This window comes from Vulpes lagopus, chromosome 5 (genome assembly GCF_018345385.1).
Source record: "Vulpes lagopus strain Blue_001 chromosome 5, ASM1834538v1, whole genome shotgun sequence".
NCBI classification, from domain to species: domain Eukaryota; kingdom Metazoa; phylum Chordata; class Mammalia; order Carnivora; family Canidae; genus Vulpes; species Vulpes lagopus.
The window spans coordinates 71,565,217-71,586,423 of NC_054828.1; the positions used below are offsets into that span (position 1 = coordinate 71,565,217).

General features: G+C 38.4%; 1 protein-coding gene across 11 annotated transcripts in view; it reads left to right on the plus strand.

Annotated features, from left to right (window-relative positions):
* The window catches only part of LRIG2 (leucine rich repeats and immunoglobulin like domains 2), a 156,403-nt gene extending 135,439 nt beyond the window's left edge, over window positions 1-20,964 (plus strand). For 9 of the 11 annotated variants that reach the window (XM_041756880.1, XM_041756876.1, XM_041756878.1 and 6 more), the window contains 7 exons: window positions 685-848; window positions 6,767-7,087; window positions 8,150-8,431; window positions 9,793-10,242; window positions 11,062-11,211; window positions 13,193-13,483; window positions 15,654-20,964. In XM_041756880.1, coding sequence (XP_041612814.1) covers window positions 685-848; window positions 6,767-7,087; window positions 8,150-8,431; window positions 9,793-10,242; window positions 11,062-11,211; window positions 13,193-13,483; window positions 15,654-15,880 — 1,885 coding nt within the window. In that variant the 3' untranslated portion in view covers window positions 15,881-20,964. Of the gene's footprint in view, window positions 1-684; window positions 849-6,766; window positions 7,088-8,149; window positions 8,432-9,792; window positions 10,243-11,061; window positions 11,212-12,365; window positions 12,518-13,192; window positions 13,484-15,653 lie in introns of those variants that run through there. The other 2 variants (XM_041756886.1, XM_041756882.1) reach the window with 2 other exon arrangements.
* Window positions 20,965-21,207: the final 243 nt, after the last annotated feature.

A 21,207-nucleotide genomic window follows, 5' to 3' on the forward strand; every position in this document is an offset into this window, starting at 1 on the left:
AAATTTTTCTAGGGAAAATTTTAAATCTCAAAAATTGAAAGGAAGGTACAGTTAACATCCATATACCCTTTACCTAGATTTACTGCTTGTTAACTTTTTGCTAAATTTGTGATATGTTTTTCCGCTCCCTCCCATCTGTTTCTATCTCTATCTCTCTCTCTTTTCTCTATACACTCTATTATTTTGCTTAGCCATTTGATAGGAAGTTGCAGACATCATAACACTTTACTCCTAAATATCTCAGCATGTATTTCCCAAGAATGAGGGTGTTTTCCTGCATATAGCCACAATACTATTCTCAGTCAATGAAATTACAGTTGTTAAAATAATATTAATTGACATGCAGTTTATACTCAGCTTTCCCCAATCTCAAAGAAAAGTTCCTTGTAGATATTTTTTCCAATCAAGAATCATGCACTGCATTTTGTTGTAATGACTTTTTAGTCTCCTTTAATCTAAAATGGGTCCCTTACCCTTGTTTCACCCCTTTTCTTGATGTCTTGCATGATAGTGACATATTGGAGGAATCGAGGCTGACAATCTGAATTTGTTTCCTTCTGGTTTGGTTTAGGTTGAACATGTTTTGGCAAGAAAAATGCATGGGTACAGTGTGCAGTAAACTTTTAATGGTGAAGAAACAGAATAAAACATAAAGGGTACTTCTTTTCTTCTTTATTTTTGCAGGATTCTGAACACAAGCAGTTTACTCTGTGACTGCCATTTGAAGTGGTTGCTTCAGTGGCTGGTTGATAATAACTTCCAGCATTCTGTGAATGTAAGCTGTGCACACCCTGAATGGCTGGCAGGGCAAAGCATCCTGAATGTGGATCTGAAAGATTTTGTCTGTGGTTTGTATTTTTGTTTTAAAATTTTGTATACTACACACTTACTATCTTTAAAAAATTATTTTATTATTTTTTCATCATAAGTTTATTATTTAATCTCCATCTCCTCTTTACCTCCTCCTTCCACCCACCTCCCACCCAGTAACCATCAGTTTGTTCTATATAGTTAAGAGTCATTTCTTGCTTTTTCCTGCTTTCTTTTTCTTTGCTTGTTTGTTTAGTTTCTTAAATTACACGTATCAGTGAAATTTTATGGTATTTGTCTTTCTCTGACTTATTTCACTTACATTATACTCTTTAGCTACATCCGTGTCTTTGCAGATGGTAACATTTCATTCTTTATTATGGCTGAATAATATTTCATAGTATGTATATATTGTATACATAGTATCTATATAGGTATACATCTTCTTTATCCATTCATTTATAAATGGACACTTGGGCTACTTTTATAATTTGGCTGTTGTAAATAATGCTGCAATAAACCGAGGGGTGCCATGTATCCCTTTCAGTTCATGTTTTTGTAGTTTTTGGGTAAATACTTAGTGCGGCTCCTGGATTGTAGGGTAGTTCTATTTTTAATTTTTTGAGGAACCTTCATACTATTTTCCTTATTGGCTGCATCAGTTTGCATTCCCATCAACAGTGTAGGAGGGTTCCATTTCTCCACATCCTTGCCAAAACTTGTTGTTTCTTGTATTTTGATTTTAGCCATTCTGACACACATAGGGGTGCTATCTCAGTGTGGTTATGGTTTACATTTCCCTGATGATGAGTGCTGTTTAGCATCTTTTCATGTATCTATTGATCACCAGTCCTTTTTTGGAAATGTCTGTTCATGTCTTCTGCCTTTTTGTTTTTATTTTGTTTTTATTTTTTAAAAGACTTAATTTATTTATTCATGAGAGACAGAGAGAGAGAGAGAGAGGCAGAGACACAGGCAGAGGGAGAAGCAGGCTCCACTCAGGCAGCCCGACGTGGGACTCGATCCCGGGTCCCCAGGATCACACCCCGGGCTGTAGGCAGCACTAGACCGCTGTGCCACCAGGGCTGCCCATTCTGCCTGTCTTTTTAAAAAGATTTATTTATTTACTTTAAAGAGAACATGGGTGGGAGGAGCAGAGGAGGGGAGAGAATCTCAAGCAGATTCTGCACTGAGTATGGAGCCTGATGCAGGACAAGATCTCATGATCCTGAAATCACTATATGAGCTGAAACCAAGAGTCAATGGCTGAACTGACTGTGCCACTGAGGCACCCCTGCCCATTTTTTATTGGGCTATTTGTTTTGGGGTATTGTGTTGTATCAGTTCTTTTTATATTTTGGTTATTAATCCTTTATCGGATATGTCATTTGCAGAGATCTTCTATTCAGTAGGTTGCCTTTTAGTTCTGTTGATTGTTTCCTTTGCTATGTGGAAATTTTTTACATTGATGTAGCCCCAGTAGTTTATTTTTGCCTTTGTTTCTATTGCCTCAAGAGACATGTCTAGAAAAATATTGCTATGGGCATTGTCAGATAGATTATTACTGCCTGTGCTCTCTTCAAGGATTTTTATGGTTTCAGGTCTCACATTTAGGTCTTTATTCCATTTTGAGTTTATGTTTGTGTATGGTGAAAGAAAGTGGTCCAGTATCATTCTTTCACATGTAGCTGACCAGTATTCCCAACACTATTGAAGAGACTTTTTCCCAATGCATATTCCTTTGTTGAAGATTAATTGACCATATAGTTGTAGGTTTATTTCTGGGTTTTCTATTCTAGACCATGATCTCTGTGTCTGTTATACCATATAATTACTACCACTTGCAGTATAACTTGCCCTCTGGAATTGTGATATCTCCAGTTTTGTTTTTCTTTGTAGATTCCTTTGGCTACACAAGGTCTTTTTTGGTTCCATACAAATTTTCAGGTTGTTTGGTCTACTTCTATTAAAAAATGCTCTTGGTGTTTTGATAGGGATTGCATTAAATGTGTAGATTTCTTTGGGTAGTATAGACATCTTAAAAAACAAACAAACAAACAAAAGACATCTTAACAATATTTGTTCTTCCAGTCCATGAACATGGAATGTCATTCTGTTTCTTTGCATCATCTTTAATTTCTTTCATCAATGTTTTATAGTTTTAGAGTACAGATTTTTCACCTCTTTGGTTAAGTTTATTCCTAGATATTTTGTTGTTTTTGGTGCAGTTGTAAGTGGGATTGTTTTCTTAATTTCACTTTCTGGTGCTTCATTTTTCGCGTATAGGAATGCAACAGATATCTGTACATTGATTTTGTGTCTTGCAGTCTTACTGAATTTATCAGTGGTAGTGTTTATTTAGGTGGAGGCTTTAGAGTTTTCCAAATACAGTATCATGTCATCTGTTAATAGTGAAAGTTTTACTTCTTTCTTACCTATTGTGCCTTTTATTTCTTTATGTAATCAGATTGCTGGGCTAGGACTTCCAGTACTATGTTGAATAAAAGTAGTGAGAGTGAGCATCCTTGTCTGATTCCTGACCTTAGGGGAAAAGCTCTCAGTTTTTCACCACTGAGTAGGATGTTGGCTGTGGGTTTTTCATATAAGGACTTTAGTATGTTGAGATATATTCCCTCTAGACCTACTTTTTGAGGATTTTTATCATACATGGACGTTGTACTTTGTCAAATGCCTCTTCTGCATCTGTTGAAATGATCATATGATTGTTATCCTTTCTGTTATTGATATGGTGCGTCACATTGATTGTTTTGTGCATATTAAACAACTCTTGCATCTAGGAAATAAATCCCACTTGATAGGGGTGTATATTTTTTTTTGACATATTGTTGGATTCAGTTTGCTGATATTTTGTTGAGGATTTTTGCATCTATATTCATAAGAGATACTGGCCTGTAGTTCTCTTTTTTTTCTGCCATGTCTTTATCTGGTTTTGGTATTAGGGTGATATTGGCTTCATAGAATGAATTTGGAAGTTTTCCTTCCTCTTGTATGTTTTAGAATAGTTTGAGAAGAATGAGTATCATTTTTTTCTTTAAATGTTTGGTAGAATTCACCTGTGAAGCAGTCTGGTCCTAGACTTGGTTTTTTGAGAGTTTTTTGATTATTGATCAATTCCATTGCTCTTAATTGGTCTGTTCGAGGGGATCCCTGGGTGGCGCAGTGGTTTGGCGCCTGCCTTTGGCCCAGGGCGCGATCCTGGAGACCCGGGATCGAATCCCACGTCGGGCTCCCGGTGCATGGAGCCTGCTTCTGCCTCTGCCTGTGTCTCTGCCTCTCTCACTCTCTCACTGTGTGCCTATCATAAATAAAAATTAAAAAAAAAAAAAATTGGTCTGTTCGAATTTTCTGTTTATTCCTATTTTAGTTTTAGTAGGTTATGTTTCTAGAAATTTATCTATTTCTTCTAAGTTGTCCAATTTGTTGATACATAGGTTTTCATAATATTCTGTTACAATTATTTATTTTTTTGGTGTTGGTTGTCATTTCTCTTCTTTTCATTAGTAATCTTGTTTATTTGAGTCCTCTTTTTTTTAATGAATCTTGCTTAGAGGTTTATCAATTTTATTGATCTTTTCAAAGAACAAGCTCCTGGTTTCATTGATCTGTTCTATTTTATTTTAGTTTCTGTGTCATTTATTTCTGCTCTTGTTTTTATTATTTCCTTACTTTTGCTAGGTTTAGATTTTCTTCTTTTTCTAGCTCCATTAGGTATAAGGTGAGTTGTTTATTTGAGATTTTTTTTGCTTCCTGAGGTAAATCTATATTGCTGTAAACTTTCCTCTTCGAACCACTTTTGGCTGCATCCCAGAGATTATGGACTGTCTTCATTTTCATTTGTTTTCATGTAATTTTTTATTTCTTCTTTGATTTCTTGGTTGACCCATTCATTGTTTTATTTATTTTTAAAGGTTTTATTTTGGGGGGCACCTGGGAGTCATAGTTGGTTAGGGGTCTGACTCTTGGTTTCAGCTCAGGATCTCGAAGTCATGGGATTGAGCCCCACTCAGGCTCTGTGCTCTGTGCAGAGTCTGCTTAAAGATTCTCTTTTTCTGCCTCTGCCCCCACCCCACGTGTACTCTTTCTCTCTCTAAAATAGATAAACCTTAAAAAAAATTTTATTTTTAAGTAATCCCTATACCTAACATGGGGCTCAAACTCAGAACCCTGAGATCAGTAGTCAAATACTCTACTGACTGAGCCAGTCAGGTAGCCCGACCCATTCCATGGCTTAATAGCATGTTATTTAACCTCCATAGGTTGTGCTTTTTAAAGATTTTTTTCTTATGGTTGATTTCTAGTTTCATAGTGTTGTGATCATAAAAGATGTGTGTTGCACACTTACTGTCTTAACAACAGAATTTAAAAAAAATTAAACCAGAATGCTTTCAAACTAGCATATCTATTTCCATTTTTCTGTTTTTCTCTTCTCATATTGTGTAGATTAAATTTTGTATTCTTTGGCCTAATACATCATAAGCAGTTTTTTTCCTTTGTGTGTTCATCAGTGATCATTTTTAATATCAGTATAATGGCATCTTTATGAATGAAGCCTTTCCCTTTTAGGGGGTTGTTAACTGTAGAATAAATACCCAGCAGTAAGATAACTGAGTCAAAAATACATATATTTTTTAAGTTGATCTTAAGAAGTACTACCAGGTATTATCCATAAAGATAGCACTTGTTTATGTTGTCACCAGCAAGGTATGAATGCACCGGTTTCATGTTGTTTCTATTTTTGATGTAGTTTCTTAAGACTAAAGTGATGGCAGAATTTTGGAGTTTTTTGGGGGGATGTAGGGGGAGAGTCATGAAAAGTTGTCATGATTCCACTACTCATAATTTCAAGTATGTATTTATATTGTTCTTTCTCAGCCTAGACATTTTTCCTTTACACTTAAATTTCCTTTGAAGTAGAATAACTGATTCCTAGCTTTAGGCAGTAGAACTTTTACATCAGTGTAACTGTCTTGCATATCACTAGTGTCTGATTGTTTAGACACGCATATATTGCCAGATCTGTTTTTATAATCACTTAAAGATACTTAGAACACTTGGAAGTTAAAGCCCACAAAATACTTACATTGTTTTTACATATAATTACATAGTATTATTTATGAATCTGTACTTTATTAGCTAGGCCTAAGCCTATCTTCAGTTGGACATTTAAGATGTTTGTAATTTCTATTTTAGGTGGGAGTTATACACATACAAAGTATGTTCAAATGATATTTTATTTTTTTTAAAAGATTTTATTTATTTATTCCAGAGAGAGAGAGTAGAGAGAGAAGCAGAGGGAGAGAGACAAGCAGACTTTGCTTGAGCATGGAGCCTGATGTGGGGCTGATCTCAGGACACCAAGATCATGGCCTGAGCTGAAACCAAGAGTCAGACACTTAACCTACTGAGCCACCCAGGCACCCCCAAGTTAATGTTTTATTAATAAGTACACCCTGTAAAATATAAATTTGTAATTGCCATTTTCTATATTGACACAAAAAAGATAATAGGTATTATTATATATATGTTTATATATATAATCTCTACATATAAACTAGAGCTAATATGATTAGAACTTGTTTTGAAATTTGAATATAGATTTTTCTTTTTTCCCAGTAACTGGTAATACTTAACTACATTCTAAGAATAAGTAACCATAAGTGATAGTAGAGAGCATGCTTAAACCTTGAAGTCTGAGAACCTGGGTTCTCATCCAGGCTTTGCTGGGAGCTCACATTGACTCTGAAAAAGTCATTTCACCCTTTTGGGCCTCATTTTCCTTATCTTTCAACAAAAAGGAATTGGATTCTAGCCCTGTAGTCTGTCAATCTTAATATGCCATTTTGTAAACCATACAAAACAATTTTACGTTGTTTCAAAATCTGTAGAAGCAAAAATAAATAAATGACTTGGCTCCTGCTCCATTTTTTTCTCTTAGATGATTTTCTCAAGCCACAGATAAAAATGCATCCTGAAACTACAGTTGCTCTAAGAGGCACGAATGTGACTCTGACGTGCAGTGCAGTGAGCAGCAGTGATTCACCCATGTCTACTGTGTGGCGCAAAGATGGTGAAATCCTGTATGACATCGATATTGAGAATTTTGTTCGTTATCAGCAGCAAGCTGGAGAAGCTGTAGAATATACAAGCGTCTTACATCTTTTCAATGTGAATTTCACAGATGAAGGAGAATATCAGTGCATCGTTACTAATCACTTTGGTTCTAATTATTCTAATAAAGCCAAACTGACTGTGAATGGTAAGGAATTCTCCCTGATAGTTTTATAGTTAGAAGGATTTTTCATGTTCAGTTTTTGAACCACTTAGCCAAGAAAATGAGGCTAAGCCTGACATTTGAGGAGGGAGTTTTACTATTTTGTCTTTAGGGCTATAATAATGTATAGACTGGATTACCGTTTTGCCCAGCTATGAATTGGTTGTAGGTAAAGGGGATTTCCATGGCCTTAGAAGATAGGCTGCTTTCCTTGTTATTTATGCTTTTGAAAAAATTCTTCTGAAATTCTCTGTTCTTTCTAAAATCATAATTCTTGTTCTGAAAACTATGAAATTTATTCCTGACACTGTTCACAGGGCTTTGTAATAGAGTATGTAGGACATTTCTGGGTACAGTGATCATTATCATTGTCTAAATGTAGTCACACAGAATCATTTTTGCAATTAATGCTCTTCTTCACTGTGATTGTAAAAAAGAACTTCTCCAAAACAGTTTAATTAATCAATCACCTATCGAATTGAATCACTAAAACATTTTAGGTTTTGTACACCCAAAAGACTTAACTTATGTCTTACTCTGTTGTTTTATGAGATTTTTTGAAGGCATAAATGTTTTGTATTTTATTTATATATTTTTTTGGTATAAATTTCTTTAGCATTCATTTGTCATGACAGCTCTGTAGATGTTAGTTTGGAAAGCACTGTTTAGTCTCTTAAATAAGAGAGTTGTAATAAATAGTGGGTTCTAAAATACAGAGTTCAGAAAGGTTTGTGGCCTCCTGCCTTTCCTCTCCCCATCAGAGAGATCAGGTCATGTCATGTGTTCTAGGATAGTTTGTCATCACCGTACTCCATGTACTCTGAGGTTCAGAAAGAAAAGATGGCCTCTGAAGTTGGATTTACTGTCAATCCAGAAGGCATGCCTGAAAGAAATAGAGTATTGTAACAGTTGGTATTTTGCCTAACAGATTCTCTCATTTGTGTATGTATGTAAACGCGCATGTGTGTGTGTGTGTGTGTGTGTGTGTGTGTGTGTGTATTCCCCCCTCACCCCACCCACTTTGTTTCATAATCTTTCTTGGAACAGAGATGCCATCTTTCCTGAAAACGCCAATGGATCTTACTATTCGCACTGGTGCCATGGCCAGATTAGAGTGTGCTGCAGAGGGGCACCCTGCACCTCAGATTTCTTGGCAGAAAGATGGTGGCACTGACTTCCCTGCGGCTCGAGAGAGACGCATGCACGTCATGCCTGAGGATGATGTCTTCTTCATTGCCAACGTGAAAATAGAAGACATGGGAATCTATAGCTGCATGGCACAGAACATAGCTGGGGGTCTCTCTGCAAATGCCTCACTCACAGTATTAGGTATGTGTACTACCCCGTGGGTCCCTGATTTCGTTGGAGCCTTTTTATTAAGGGGCTCCTCTGGTCTTAATGGCAAAAAGTCTAAGTTTGAGACTTTAGTTGTCATCCTTATATCTTTGTCACCATATTTTGCCAGTATGTGCAAGGGTTATGTCAGCCTGGGATATTAGTGGTCAGATAACTGAAGTCTGGGGAAGTAGTGATGGCAGAATTAGAGATCTTTATCACATGAATTGGACACTCAAATCCATTTATCCTGCTATATCTCCTGGAAGGTTTCTAGTCCGTATATGTTTTTTCTGCTTTTCAGCAGTGAGTTTGCAGTTGTTTTATACTGCTTCACACACAATTTAATTGTTTTTCCCCTAGTTCATTTTTTTTTTTTTTAATTTGACATACAAAAAATGACCATCCTCTGGTTAGATTTCCTGTTCTCCTTCCAATGTGCTCCTTTTTTTTGATCCTGTGTTCTGGTAAAATAAAATGTCTTTTCCCTAAAGAGTTCCTCTGACAAGCCAATTTTTTTTTTTTCTTATGAGAATGCTTTTCATGGGACTCAAATTAAGGGCAGATTCTGCTTTCTCCATTCCCCTGAATGTTAGGTTTTTTAAGTTTTTTGGTTTGTGTTATTTACTTGTGTAATCAGAAGAATAAGTGTTTTAAAAACTTAGAATGTATAGAAAATTAGAAAAAGGGAAAGTCATTGAAACACTGTTAAAGATTTTGGCATATTCTGGACTTTTCAAAACACATTTTCATGTAATTTTGTATAACTATTTTTTTTCCTCTGAAATAATATTACTTTACAATGGTTATTCTGTCATTAAGTCTTCAAAAACTGTCATGTGCCTGTACCATGGTTTACTTACTCCTTCTGCTAGATTTAAAGATCTTTTTCCTTTATTTTTAAAAATTACAACTAATTTCAGAATAAATATCTTCGTGTATAAATCTTTGACTTCCTTGTTTAGGATAGCTTGCCCAAGGTGGAATTAGTGGATAAGATTTTTTAGGCTTTTGTGTTTCTAAAACACTGACTTTTAATCTTCCCACAAGTATATGAAAGTGCTTACTTATTTTTTCTAAAGATTTATTTAGAGAAGTGAGAGGGGAAAAGGGAGAGAGAGAGAATCTCATGCAGACTCCCTGCATCGTGTGGAGTCCAATGCAGTGCTTGATCCCAGGACCATAAGATTATGACCAGAGCTGAAATCCAGAGTTGGCCACTTAACCCACTGAGCCAGCCAGGCACCCCTGAAAGTGCTTATTTATTGCATGGTCACCTCATTTATCTAATTCAGTAGGATTTAAGAAATAAAACTGTTTAACATGGTTTTTTTATGCATCTTTCTCTCTCTTAGAGACACCCTCATTTATCAGACCCCTGGAGGACAAGACAGTAACCCGAGGTGAAACTGCAGTATTACAGTGCATAGCTGGAGGGAGTCCTTCCCCTCGCCTCAACTGGACCAAAGATGACGGGCCACTGCTGGTGACAGAACGGCACTTCTTTGCTGCAGCAAATCAGCTTCTCATCATTGTTGATGCTGGCCTGGAAGATGCAGGGAAATATACCTGCATTATGTCTAATACCCTTGGGACAGAACGTGGTCACATTTACCTAAATGTCATTTCATCCCCCAATTGTGACTCTTCCCAGAGTAGCATTGGGCATGAAGATGATGGCTGGACCACAGTTGGCATTGTCATCATTGTTGTGGTTTGCTGTGTTGTGGGCACCTCTTTGATCTGGGTCATTGTTATTTACCACATGAGAAGGAAGAATGAAGACTATAGTATCACAAACACAGGTGAGTGGTACCCAGTTGACACCTATGGCTTGTACTTGAGTCAGGAACGTAGTATAGGATTTATTGTAAAATATAAAAAGCTATGAACTTTGACACTTTATGTGTGGTAGGAGGAGTTTTCTGTTAAAATGTCCTACTTCCGGGATCCCTGGGTGGCGCAGCGGTTTGGCGCCTGCCTTTGGCTCAGGGCGCGATCCTGGAGACCCGGGATCGAATCCCACGTCGGGCTCCCGGTGCATGGAGCCTGCTTCTCCCTCCGCCTGTGTCTCTGCCTCTCTCTCTCTCTGTGACTATCATAAATAAATAAAAAAAAAAAAATTAAAAAAAAAAAAATGTCCTACTTCCTTGGTATAATGGAACCTCTCTGATGAATAATTTGAAGAATTTATAGACAGTGCCCCAAAACTTTGCTCTTATAAACACATTACATGTGCACCTTTTTTCTTTAATGCCTAAAGCTCATTTCCATCCTAGCTTCTCTGTGGGGGAAGAATGGAGCCCTTCTGACTGGGATCAATCTTTCATACCCCTCCCCTGAAATCCTGAAAGAGAAGAGGCTCTGTCAATAGATTGTGAAAGTATGTGTATGGATAAGATTTCAGACATTAGGTCTTGCCTCTTTTAATAGTACTTTTAAAATGAAACTTTGAAAAGAATTTCAGCGAGAAATAGTTTTTTGGGGAAATTCTAAGACCTGTTGAGTTCCTAGGTGCATAACATTTCCTGGCCAGTAGATGTATCAGAGTGAAGCACATTTGCACAATAGTCTTCCGAGTGTTGCCTGACTTTATTTGAAAGTTACAGATCTCTCTTTTACAGAGGAGCTTAATCTGCCTGCAGACATTCCCAGCTACTTGTCTTCCCAAGGAACACTGTCGGAGCCACAGGAAGGCTACAGCCACTCTGAGGCAGGCAGTCATCAGCAACTTATGCCTCCTGCTAATGGATATTTACACAAGGGCACTGATGGTAAGTAAGGACTCTTGGTTGTATATGCTTACGGTTACCACCTATTCTTTTGAGTTTATTTTTCAGTGTATGGTATTCCCCACTAACCTGAGGCAACATTTTTTTTTTAAGATTTTATTTATTCATGAGAGAGACACACACAGGGTAGAGACACAGGCCCCATTCAGGGGAAGCCTGATGTGGGACTCGATCCCAGGACCCCAGGATCATGACCTGAGCCAAAGGCAGACGCTCAACTACTGAGTCACTCCAGTGCCCCGGCAAAATTTTTTTAAAAATATATTTTACTTATTTATTTGAGAGAGAGAGAGAGAGTGAGAACAAGCAGGGGGAGCAGCAGAGGGAGGGGGAGAAGCAGGCAGCCTGCTGAGCAGGGAGCCTGATGAGGGCCTTGATCCGACCTGAGCTGAAGGCAAATGCTCACCTGACTGAGCCACTCAGCCAGCAACCCCCTGAGGCAACATTCCAAAGTAAGATACTCAGTGAAAACATTTGGCTCCATGCAAAATCAGATGGAAGTTGACTTAAGTCTTAACAGAGAAGATCATCTGACAGAAAGGAGAAACACATCCCAAAACAAAGGATTGGTATACCCAGCAACACTCCCAAACCGAAGTATTCTTGTGAGAAGGAGATGCTCTAGAAACTCTTTTGAGGTGTCTTATTTTTTTAAGGCATGAGTATTCTTCAGACCATATCCAGGAGAGGTTTGTGTCTCCTGACAGGTGCTACTCACTGAAGTTTAAAAGGCAGTGATGATTCTCAGTATATGTTGGAGAACTTCGAGGAGATACAAAATTTCCTAATTAAATGAACCCAACTTCTCAGTACTATTTCTCTCCCCCATTCCTCCCTTCCCACAGGGAGTGACAGAACTCAGGGAGGTGAACTAGGGATAGAAGAATTGGGTTTGATTCCTAGTTCCTGCTTCCAGCTCTGGGACCATGAACAAGTTACTCAAATCTGAGCTTTAACTTTGTCATTTTTAAAATAAAGAAGCAGTATTTTATAAAGCACTTCTCAAGATTCTCACAGATCCTTTCAACAAATCAGTGTACTACTTCAAATACTGTATAAATGAAAGGCCTTTTCTATTTGTACAGAGATTTTTTTTTAGGCTGAGCATTAACAGAATTTATCTGTTTAATGGATAGATTGGATTTTATTTTGGCTTTCCATGGAAAGAAGGGTACTTCTGACTTTTAAAAGAATCTTTAAATGCCTCTACTCTTTGAAATTGGTGGGAAAGAACACTGCCTTCTGGGTCAAACTAACTTCGGGTTCTAACACCGTTGCGTGATCAAGAGTAAGTTGCTTGCTCTTTTATTTCTCACTGTCTTTTCTCTCTTTTAGCAGTTTTCAAAGCACGTAACAGTCCTGGGAGCTCCTTATTAAACTTTACTTCTGCCAGACTACTCACATGTGTTAGGCCGGGCTCTTGGCCATCAGAGGCTTCCTCTAGGGGAACTCTTAGCAATGAGTGTTGCTTAACCCCTTGGCTCATGAAACTAATGCAGGTTTTGTGAAGTGAAGTCATCATAATTCCTTGTTCTCTGCTTTAGTTTGCTTAAGCCGAACATGTGTCTTGTAGCACAGTGCAGCCATGTCTTCGTTCCCTTGATTTGGGCATGATCTTATCCAGACTGGACAGCGATAGTTTGATGTAGCATTCAAGAGCATTGGGCTCTGGAGCCAGAGTGCCTGAGTTCAGATTTCAGCTTTGTCTTTGAGCAAGTTCCCTAATTTCTCTGTGTTGTAGTTATCCCATCTGTAAAATGAAGATAATAGTACCTACCTCATAGGGATGCTATAAGGATTAAATTTGTTAATTCACAGAAAGACCTTGACACTTTACCTGATTTATCGAGTAAGTGCTGAATTGATGCCAGCTAGTGTGATAATGGTCATAGCTGGTGAAGAAAACTGGTGATCAGCAAAGCTGACTCCTTAACTGAAGGATTCTTTCCTGTGTTGTTATCAGGTGGCACTGGTACCCGGGTTATTTGCTCCGATTGCTATGACAATGCCAATATCTACTCCAGGACCAGAGAATACTGCCCATACACCTATATTGCTGAGGAAGATGTTCTAGATCAAACACTGTCCAACCTCATGGTCCAGATGCCCAAGGAGACATACTTGGCACATCCTCCCCAAGATGCCCCTACCCTGGAGAGCCTGATATTGGTAGCAGACAGAGAGATGGCTTCCTTTCCCACCAACCATGAGAGGATAAATGAGAAGAAACTTCCCTCCACACAGATGAGCAGTGGTAAAGGGCACAGTGTTTTTTGTTTATTTTTGTTTTTACTCTCACCTACTTGATTTTTCCTTCTGTCATATAAGTAGCACTCTGATTTGACAGGAAGCAAACAAATTGGTATAATAGAGTAATTAGTTCCTGCTAGCTGATGTAAACTAGAGCCAGAGATTTTCAGATTAGAATTATAGAGAAGTTGCATCTGTAGGATGGAAACAGCTTCTGTGGGAGTATCAAGATCACACTTTTAAAAATTCAGAAGCCACATAGAAAAAGCTTTAAAAAAAGCTTCATATAGGTATTAATTTTTTCCTCCATCTTTATTTAAATAATGGGGATTGGAAATGCTGAGGATATAATTTGGTGGAGGTTTTTTTTTTTTAAGATTTTATTTATTTATTCATAGAGACACAGAGAGAGAGAAAGAGTCAGAGACACAGGCAGAGGGAGAAGCAGGCTCCATGCAGAGAGCCTGACATGGGACTCAATCCAGGGTCTCCGGGATCACACCCTGGGCTGCAGGCAGCGCTAAACTGCTGCGCCACTGGGGCTGCCCTGGTGGAGGTTTTTACTGAGCAGGTGTAAAAATGATTTGGTTACTGTTCTATCAGGTAAATATTGAACATCAGTATCACTTAGCCAGTGTTTGCTTTCGTCTGTGAGGCATTATAATCCAGGGCCAGAAGTGGGGAAGCAATTGTGGGATAGTGGCTGCTCTTCCACATGACCCAAGAAAAGAAACACATGTCACATTGTGCAGATGAGGCATTTGGTAACAACTCAGTCAGTAAAACAAAACTCTTTCCAAACCCTGAAGGACACTACTGAACGGGTCTTCCTGTCCAGGTTTTTCGTCAGTTGTCACCTTCCTGTTGATCTAAAATGGGAAAGCACAGGAAATCGGGTGCAAGTGAGGACTACAGATGCTTCCAGGGATGGTTCTAGCAGGAATAAATGATCTGACGTGGGACTTTTAGGATGTGCTCTCTTGTTCTTGATTAAGAGACCAAAGATTTCTAAAGAGGGCACACATCAGAGAAAAGTGTACTGTTGCTCACTGAAGTTAAGTCCCTTGTCTTTAAAGTTCAGTGTCTATGAAAGAAGTGCGCCAACACTTAAACCCGTGTTCCATGTCCTAAAAGGGTAACACGTAAAAAGACTTTAAGTAGAACCAAAAATGCAGTGCATCCTTTTCCTAACAGTAGGGGATAGCTTAATTACTAATTTGGTCTATAACTGAGGAAATCAGCATATGAGTGCTTTGGTGCATTGCTCATTCCTACCTGGAGTGCTCTAGCTCCTTACTACTCAGAGTGTGGTCTCAGCTTCAACATTACCTAGGAGCTTGTTAGAAAGGCAGATCAAGGTTCCCACCCTAGACCCAGTGAACCAGAGTCTTTAACAAGATCCCCAAGTTATTTGTATGTGTGTTAAAGCTTAAGAAACCCTGCCCTACCTTACTTTTCACATGGGTTTTGTTTTTATTTCTGAGCATTTGTTTCCAGAATGTTTGCCTAACTTTTTCCAAAATGCATCCCCATGAATTTATTATAGCTTTCAGCAAATATTATTTGGGGAAAGAGCTCACACACCACTGCAGTAGATAGGGTGAATGAGAAATGCATATTTTTGAAACCAAAGTACACATAATCTAATTTAAAATTGCTGCTTTGTGTTATTATTTTGTTGTTAGAATTATTGGCATTCTAGAAGCTGGAGGGAAATAGTTTATTCTTAAAACAATTTTTTTAACATATGCATTTGTTATTTAAAGCTGTAAAGGCTGTGTTGAATCAGTGATTTTTGTCTGTATCATGCAACTTTCACTACAGTATGGATACTATTTTAGTTTGTTTCCACGTGTCTGAAGAATTTTATTTTTAAATTTTAGCAGCAGAACCACTAATAATAGATGAAAGTGGAGGATGTATTGCATGGTTTCAGTAAATAATTGGTTAAGATTGCTGAGTCGAAGGTCTTGAAATACCATGGTTCCAGGTTCTGTTTTGTTTCCTTTTGTTAAATGTAGCTAAGAAGATGGGAGTATGTATTTGCTCTCAATGTCCTTATTTAAGGAATATTGGGTATCTATTTCTGGGGGGATTTGAATAAAAAATAATTAAGTTTTAAACCATTAATTTTGAACTTCCATTTGCCATTGATTATTGTCTTTCATTCTCAGAAACATTGCAGCGGCCTCTGTGGAACATAAGCAAAGAACTAGGCCTGCCTCATCCTCCGTTTTCCCAGCAGCCAGTCCTTGAGCGACCACAACTCCATCAAAATGAAGGTCTGGCAGAGAGTGGCCCAGACTGTTCCACTTCTCCCATGCCCTGTTACAGGTTGCACGACCACACTTTTGATTTTAGTAGGACTCGGAACATTCAGGATGGTGGAGAGGGCACATGAAACTCACTCCAGAATGAAATCTGAGCAAAGACTCAAGTTAGTTAATTTTGTATTTACTACCTCAGAGTTCAGAAGAAACCCTAGAGTCAGCATTTGCTTTACCCTGCCTACAATTACATCTGACCCCACCAGGGTGGGCCAGGCATTTGTTTGGGCTTACTCCTGATGAAGAACGGGAGACGGCTGACAGAAATGGGTATATCTAATAAAATGTGTGCAGCACGGCAAAGGAAAATACAGGACAAACGTGCTTCCTGATGGTTCCACAAGGGATGTGCCCAGCTGTGTGTTGCCTATTAGGGAGAGTCTTTATTGCTGCTTAACATGCTGGGTTGTCTCAACCTGCAGAATGATTCTGAGAAAACATCACTGTTCTAGTGTCTTCCAAGGAACAGAAATAACTCTGGAGCCCTCTGGGAAGTGTGTCTGGGATTCTTCAGTGGTTTTAAGCATCTAATTGAGACTGGCGCTTTGATATTCAAGGTCTTTGACAAGAATTCCAGGCTTGATCAACTGTTACCACATCAAGGGGTTTTGTATTCTTGTGAATGATTATTTTTTTTTTATCCCTGTCACCCAGGGATCCCATTGTAAATATATGTATATTTATAAATAATTTTTGTATTCATTGACTATATGTCAATGCATTGTAAATATTTTTGATATGCCAAAATTATATATAATATCCAGTTATAATATTGACAACAGCTTCTCAGACCACAGAATTTGTATAATGTGGTTTAGTGAACCTAAAAACTTTGTTTAAAGTTTTAAAAATGTGTTTGTTAAGGAGTATATGTATAGAGGCAGGATACTTAGTGATTTTGATTTCATACACATAAACACACAGTCTTGGTGTAATTAACCACTTTCTTCATAACTAAAAATTCATTTAGTCATTTACCATCCGTTTACAAGTGCCAGATAATATTACTTTTCTAGCATAAAAAGACTCAAAAGCCTAGCAGTCTTGTCATAGTCATGTGCACATGGACAAAGGAAAATTTCCTTTGGGAATATCTTCTTTCAGCAAAGTACTTAGTTGATGAGGAAACCAAAGATTGCTTCTTTTCTGTTTTTTTACTTTTATTTTTTATTTTTTTATATCTCTTCTACCAAGGCACAGTGTATCTTAAGAAGGGAAGAGTGCTTTGGGGAGTAAGTCAAATATGCACAAATGCTTATACTCTAAAGCTTTAGTGTTTTCCTTGTTTTATACAAGTGATTATTTCAGCCAAAAAGTTCTCTTGAATTTCTGATAGGAAAAGCTTTATGTAAAACAAAGGATTTAACACTCTCCTAGAATGTAAAGGACTGAAGTTCTTTTTTTTCTTTGTGCTTTCAGATTTCCTTACCTAGGCTATCAGATTCTGTCCTCTCAATCTAGTGAGTACCAGTCGCATACTGGATAACTTGCATCATTTAAATGAAAATATCTCTTTCTTAGTTATTGTGCATTTCAGGGGCTCTAGACTCACATATCTTTCCTTTTTGCCAGAAAGTTGAATTGCATACTAGTTTTCAATCTTAGCTTTTTCTCCTATAGGCAGTCGCATCACTTTAGCTGTTTTGTACCACCAAGCCATTCTCTCTTTGCTTTTTTAAACTGTCGGCCTCTGTTTATTTTTACTTTGAACTTCTTAAATATCACTATTTTCCTATCTTCTCAACTTGTGGTTCCTCTTCTTCCTTACTAGGTTGTACTGTAATCTGTACAGGACTGACTTGGAATCAGGAGACCTGATTTTGTTCCCAGCTCTGCTCCTTACTGGCTGTGCAATCAGGGGCAAGTGTCTTCTCAGCCTGATTTTCTCATTTATGAAATGAGGGCATTCTGCTAGATGCTCTTAAGCCCTTTCCAGCTGTAACATTCTGTGAATCTGTGATCCCTCCAGGAACCAAGGAGGATTATGCTACTCTAATAAAAAGCTGCTTTCATGAAATGTTTGTTAGAGTAACAAGAGTGATGTTGCTTACTCTGACTTGAGCCAGATTCACTTCCTCTATAGTAGGAGGGACAGTGTAAGAAATACTCAGGAGGAGAAGAGCTATTCTGTTTTGAAACCATCTCAGTAAACAAGGAATCTTGACCCGATGGAAACTACCGATTGCTCTCTAGAGCAGCAGGTCTGAATGCTAATGCTGCCACATGCCAGAGCAGCAGAATCAGTTGAGGGGTGCAGTGACTGATTTGCAGCTAGCTTGCGACCCCTTACCTTTCAAATGTATCCACTCATACAGGTTATCTTGTGACTTTCCTCTCCTTTCACTCAAATTCTGACGAACTTTTCTTGAATGAAAAGGTGTAGTTAGAGCGAGGCTGCAGGTGAACATTAGCTGTCATGGGTGACAGGACTGCAAAGCAGGCTGTGAACCAATGTTCTAGGAAACTTAGACGACAGGAGTGCTGCCTCTGCTCTAGCAGTGGTCCTGCTCCTCCTATGACTGTCAGAATCTGGTCTCCTGAATGACCAGTTTCTCTCTAATGTCAACTCAAATGACTGAGATGTCCTTCCAGATGCCCTTAGCTTGCTGAAGTAACTAAAAGACTAGTCCAGAGTTTGTTTAAACGTGAAGAGCCTGCCCCAGGTCTTAAAAAAATAAAAATAAATGTAATAAATTCTAATCTTAGGAGAAGAAATTCCTGAAGTTTTTCATTATTGCATATGTTTTTGACCAAGCAGTGATTTTTCCCTCTACTGTAAACAGGGTTAGTGGCTCATCAGTGTTTTCCCAGCAATGTGATGTCTGCCTCTTTAATCAGGGACATTGCAAGCAAGGCAAACTAAGATGCCAAGAGAAATACTCTGCCCCTCACCCAGTGGTAATCTCATATCGGTAGGGTTACATAAATCCTCTTAATTTGTGCCCTTCTCAGGCTGATTCTTCAAGTCTACCTGGAAGAAATAGCATCTTCTTTAACTCACACCCTACTGGCACATGGTCTACACCCAAGCCTTTGGCTTTCTGTCATTCATTCAGCAGCTTCTAAAGCACTTTCCCTAGTTGTACAGGTTGCTCTATGGGATTCGAAGTATCAGAAACCCTCTAATGTGCCCTCTCACAGTGTTTTATGTGTATTTTTCTGAAAGGTAACTTTCATATTTAAAAATAGTTGCCTTCTCACTGCCCATGGTGGTGCTGTAAAAGCAACAGTAAGATGTCAAGCAGCATAGACTCTGTTACCTATTTTCCTAAAAGATGGGAGATATGATTAAAGCCTTTAATTACTTAAAGTGTTGCCAAGAAACAGGATTAGTCACTCTCTATTCCTGAGGATGGGTTATGTCTGCCCTTGTTCTGTGGGGCAGAACTTAACAGGGAGGTGCAGTATACACTTGCCAGTGATTCTGTATAAATTAATTCTCCAACAGGTTTGTCCGATAATTAGAATAATCAGCATTTTGTGGGAAAAGTACACATGGAGGCTAAATAATCATCTTAGTAGCATTGAAGAAATGTCTACATTGAGAATGGAATGAGCAAGATGACTTTTGGGTCTCAGTTTTATCATTGGAAATTTCTAGAAGCAATCCAACAGTTCTAAAACTTTTTTCCTTCAAAATCCTTTATATGCAATAAGTATAGAGCACTTAAGAAATTTTTTTCAGCTAAAGATTTTTGGTTTTTGGTTAACAGAAGGAGCCTCTTCCGGGTTAATGGCTGAAAACATGAAAGTCTGGGCTTATCGAAAGTCTATAACTAGTTACACAAATGGCATTACCATAATAAAAACTTTAATAACCTATATAATGTATTATAACCCTCCTTTTTACTCTTTAATTTTTATTCCTGTTTCTTCTTAGCAGGACTCCAGTTGGAATGGGGTTGGAATTGTGGTGTTTAGCCTTTCACCCAGTATATAACTCAAGTGTGTTCTAGCCTTTTCCAATCAGTTTAATATCCACAGAAATTGGGCAGCCCGGGTGGCTCAGCGGTTTAGTGCCACCTTCAGCCCAGGATCTGTGATCCTGGGGACCCAGGATTGAGTCCCACATCAAGCTCCCTGCATGGAGCCTCTTCTCCCTCTGCCTGTGTGTCTGCCTCTCTCTGTCTCTGTTTCTCATGAATAGATAAATAAAATTTTTTAAAAAGTCCACAGAAATTCCAGGAGGTAATGGAGCAACAGAAGTAAATATACTGCAATTTTTTGCTATGTGCTCCATTTCTGAGTTTGCTTCTTAATGCAGATTACAGAGGTAATTGTGTGGGCCTTACAAGGTTGAGCTGAGATTTTTGGCAACAAAAATGCAGGGAATGTCTCATTCTTCTATGATATGTTCTCTTTCCCAGTTTAGTCTGGCAGATGTCCTCCCCTCCTGCTTCTAACTTAGAACTGTTTTGTTTAGAGTACAGTCTAAACCAACATCAGTTAGCCTTCATTTTTTTTTTCTTTTTTGGATAACTGCCTGATTTGTTGACAAAAATAACTTAAGTTCTAAATTAAGAGATAACATTACAAGCTGCTCCATACAAAACAACACCTGCAAGCCCACGAATCATCTGAAGATTTTGTGGGTAATAAGAGGTAGGGATATATGTGTGTGTAGGGATATATGTGTGTGTCTGTGTGCATGCATGTGGGTGCGTCTGTGTGTCACTGAGAATAATATTTGGACGTGCTCCAAAGTTGTGTGTTGAGTGTTTCTTAGCAGTCCTAATAATCTCCACCAATGGGTGGGGTGGGATGATGATGAAAAAACAACTTGATTTGAGCCTGTTTTTAGATATAAAGAGTAAAGTGATCTTTTATCAACTCCCAACTGTTTTGAAAGAGAATTGATCATCAGGTGGTCAAGTGCTCTTGGAATATCTCTTGGCTACTTAAAGTGGCCTCTTGATCCATAGACTATTTCTACCTACTATTTCTTCTGTTTCCCCTTTCTCCCATCAGAGGACGTCAGTCTGAGCAGCCCTGGTACTAGACGTACCAAAAGAGAGTTATAAGCCAAGTTGTTCCGTGTGGTCCTTCCCTAGTATCTATTTATATTTTCTCACACATGAGAATGTATATTTTATAAGGCATGTGTTTGTCTACCTGTCTGTCTACTGTACTATGTCTCCAATAAAGCTAAAATACATTACGATTTTCTGGTCTTCTCTTGCCTGGAGTATAGGAGGGAAATGGTGTATTTTTAAGTCTGTGGTTCTTTGAGAGGGTCTCCAAATAGTTGTATGAGTCATTGCCTCTCTCTGGTTTCTGCTGTGTTTGAGTCCCGTACTATCTGGAGCCTGCCCCTGGAACACCCTTGCAGCTGTGGGCCGCCCAAGGGCTGATGCTATGTGCTCATTGTGTCCACTGTGATGCTAGATGCCTGGCAGGATGG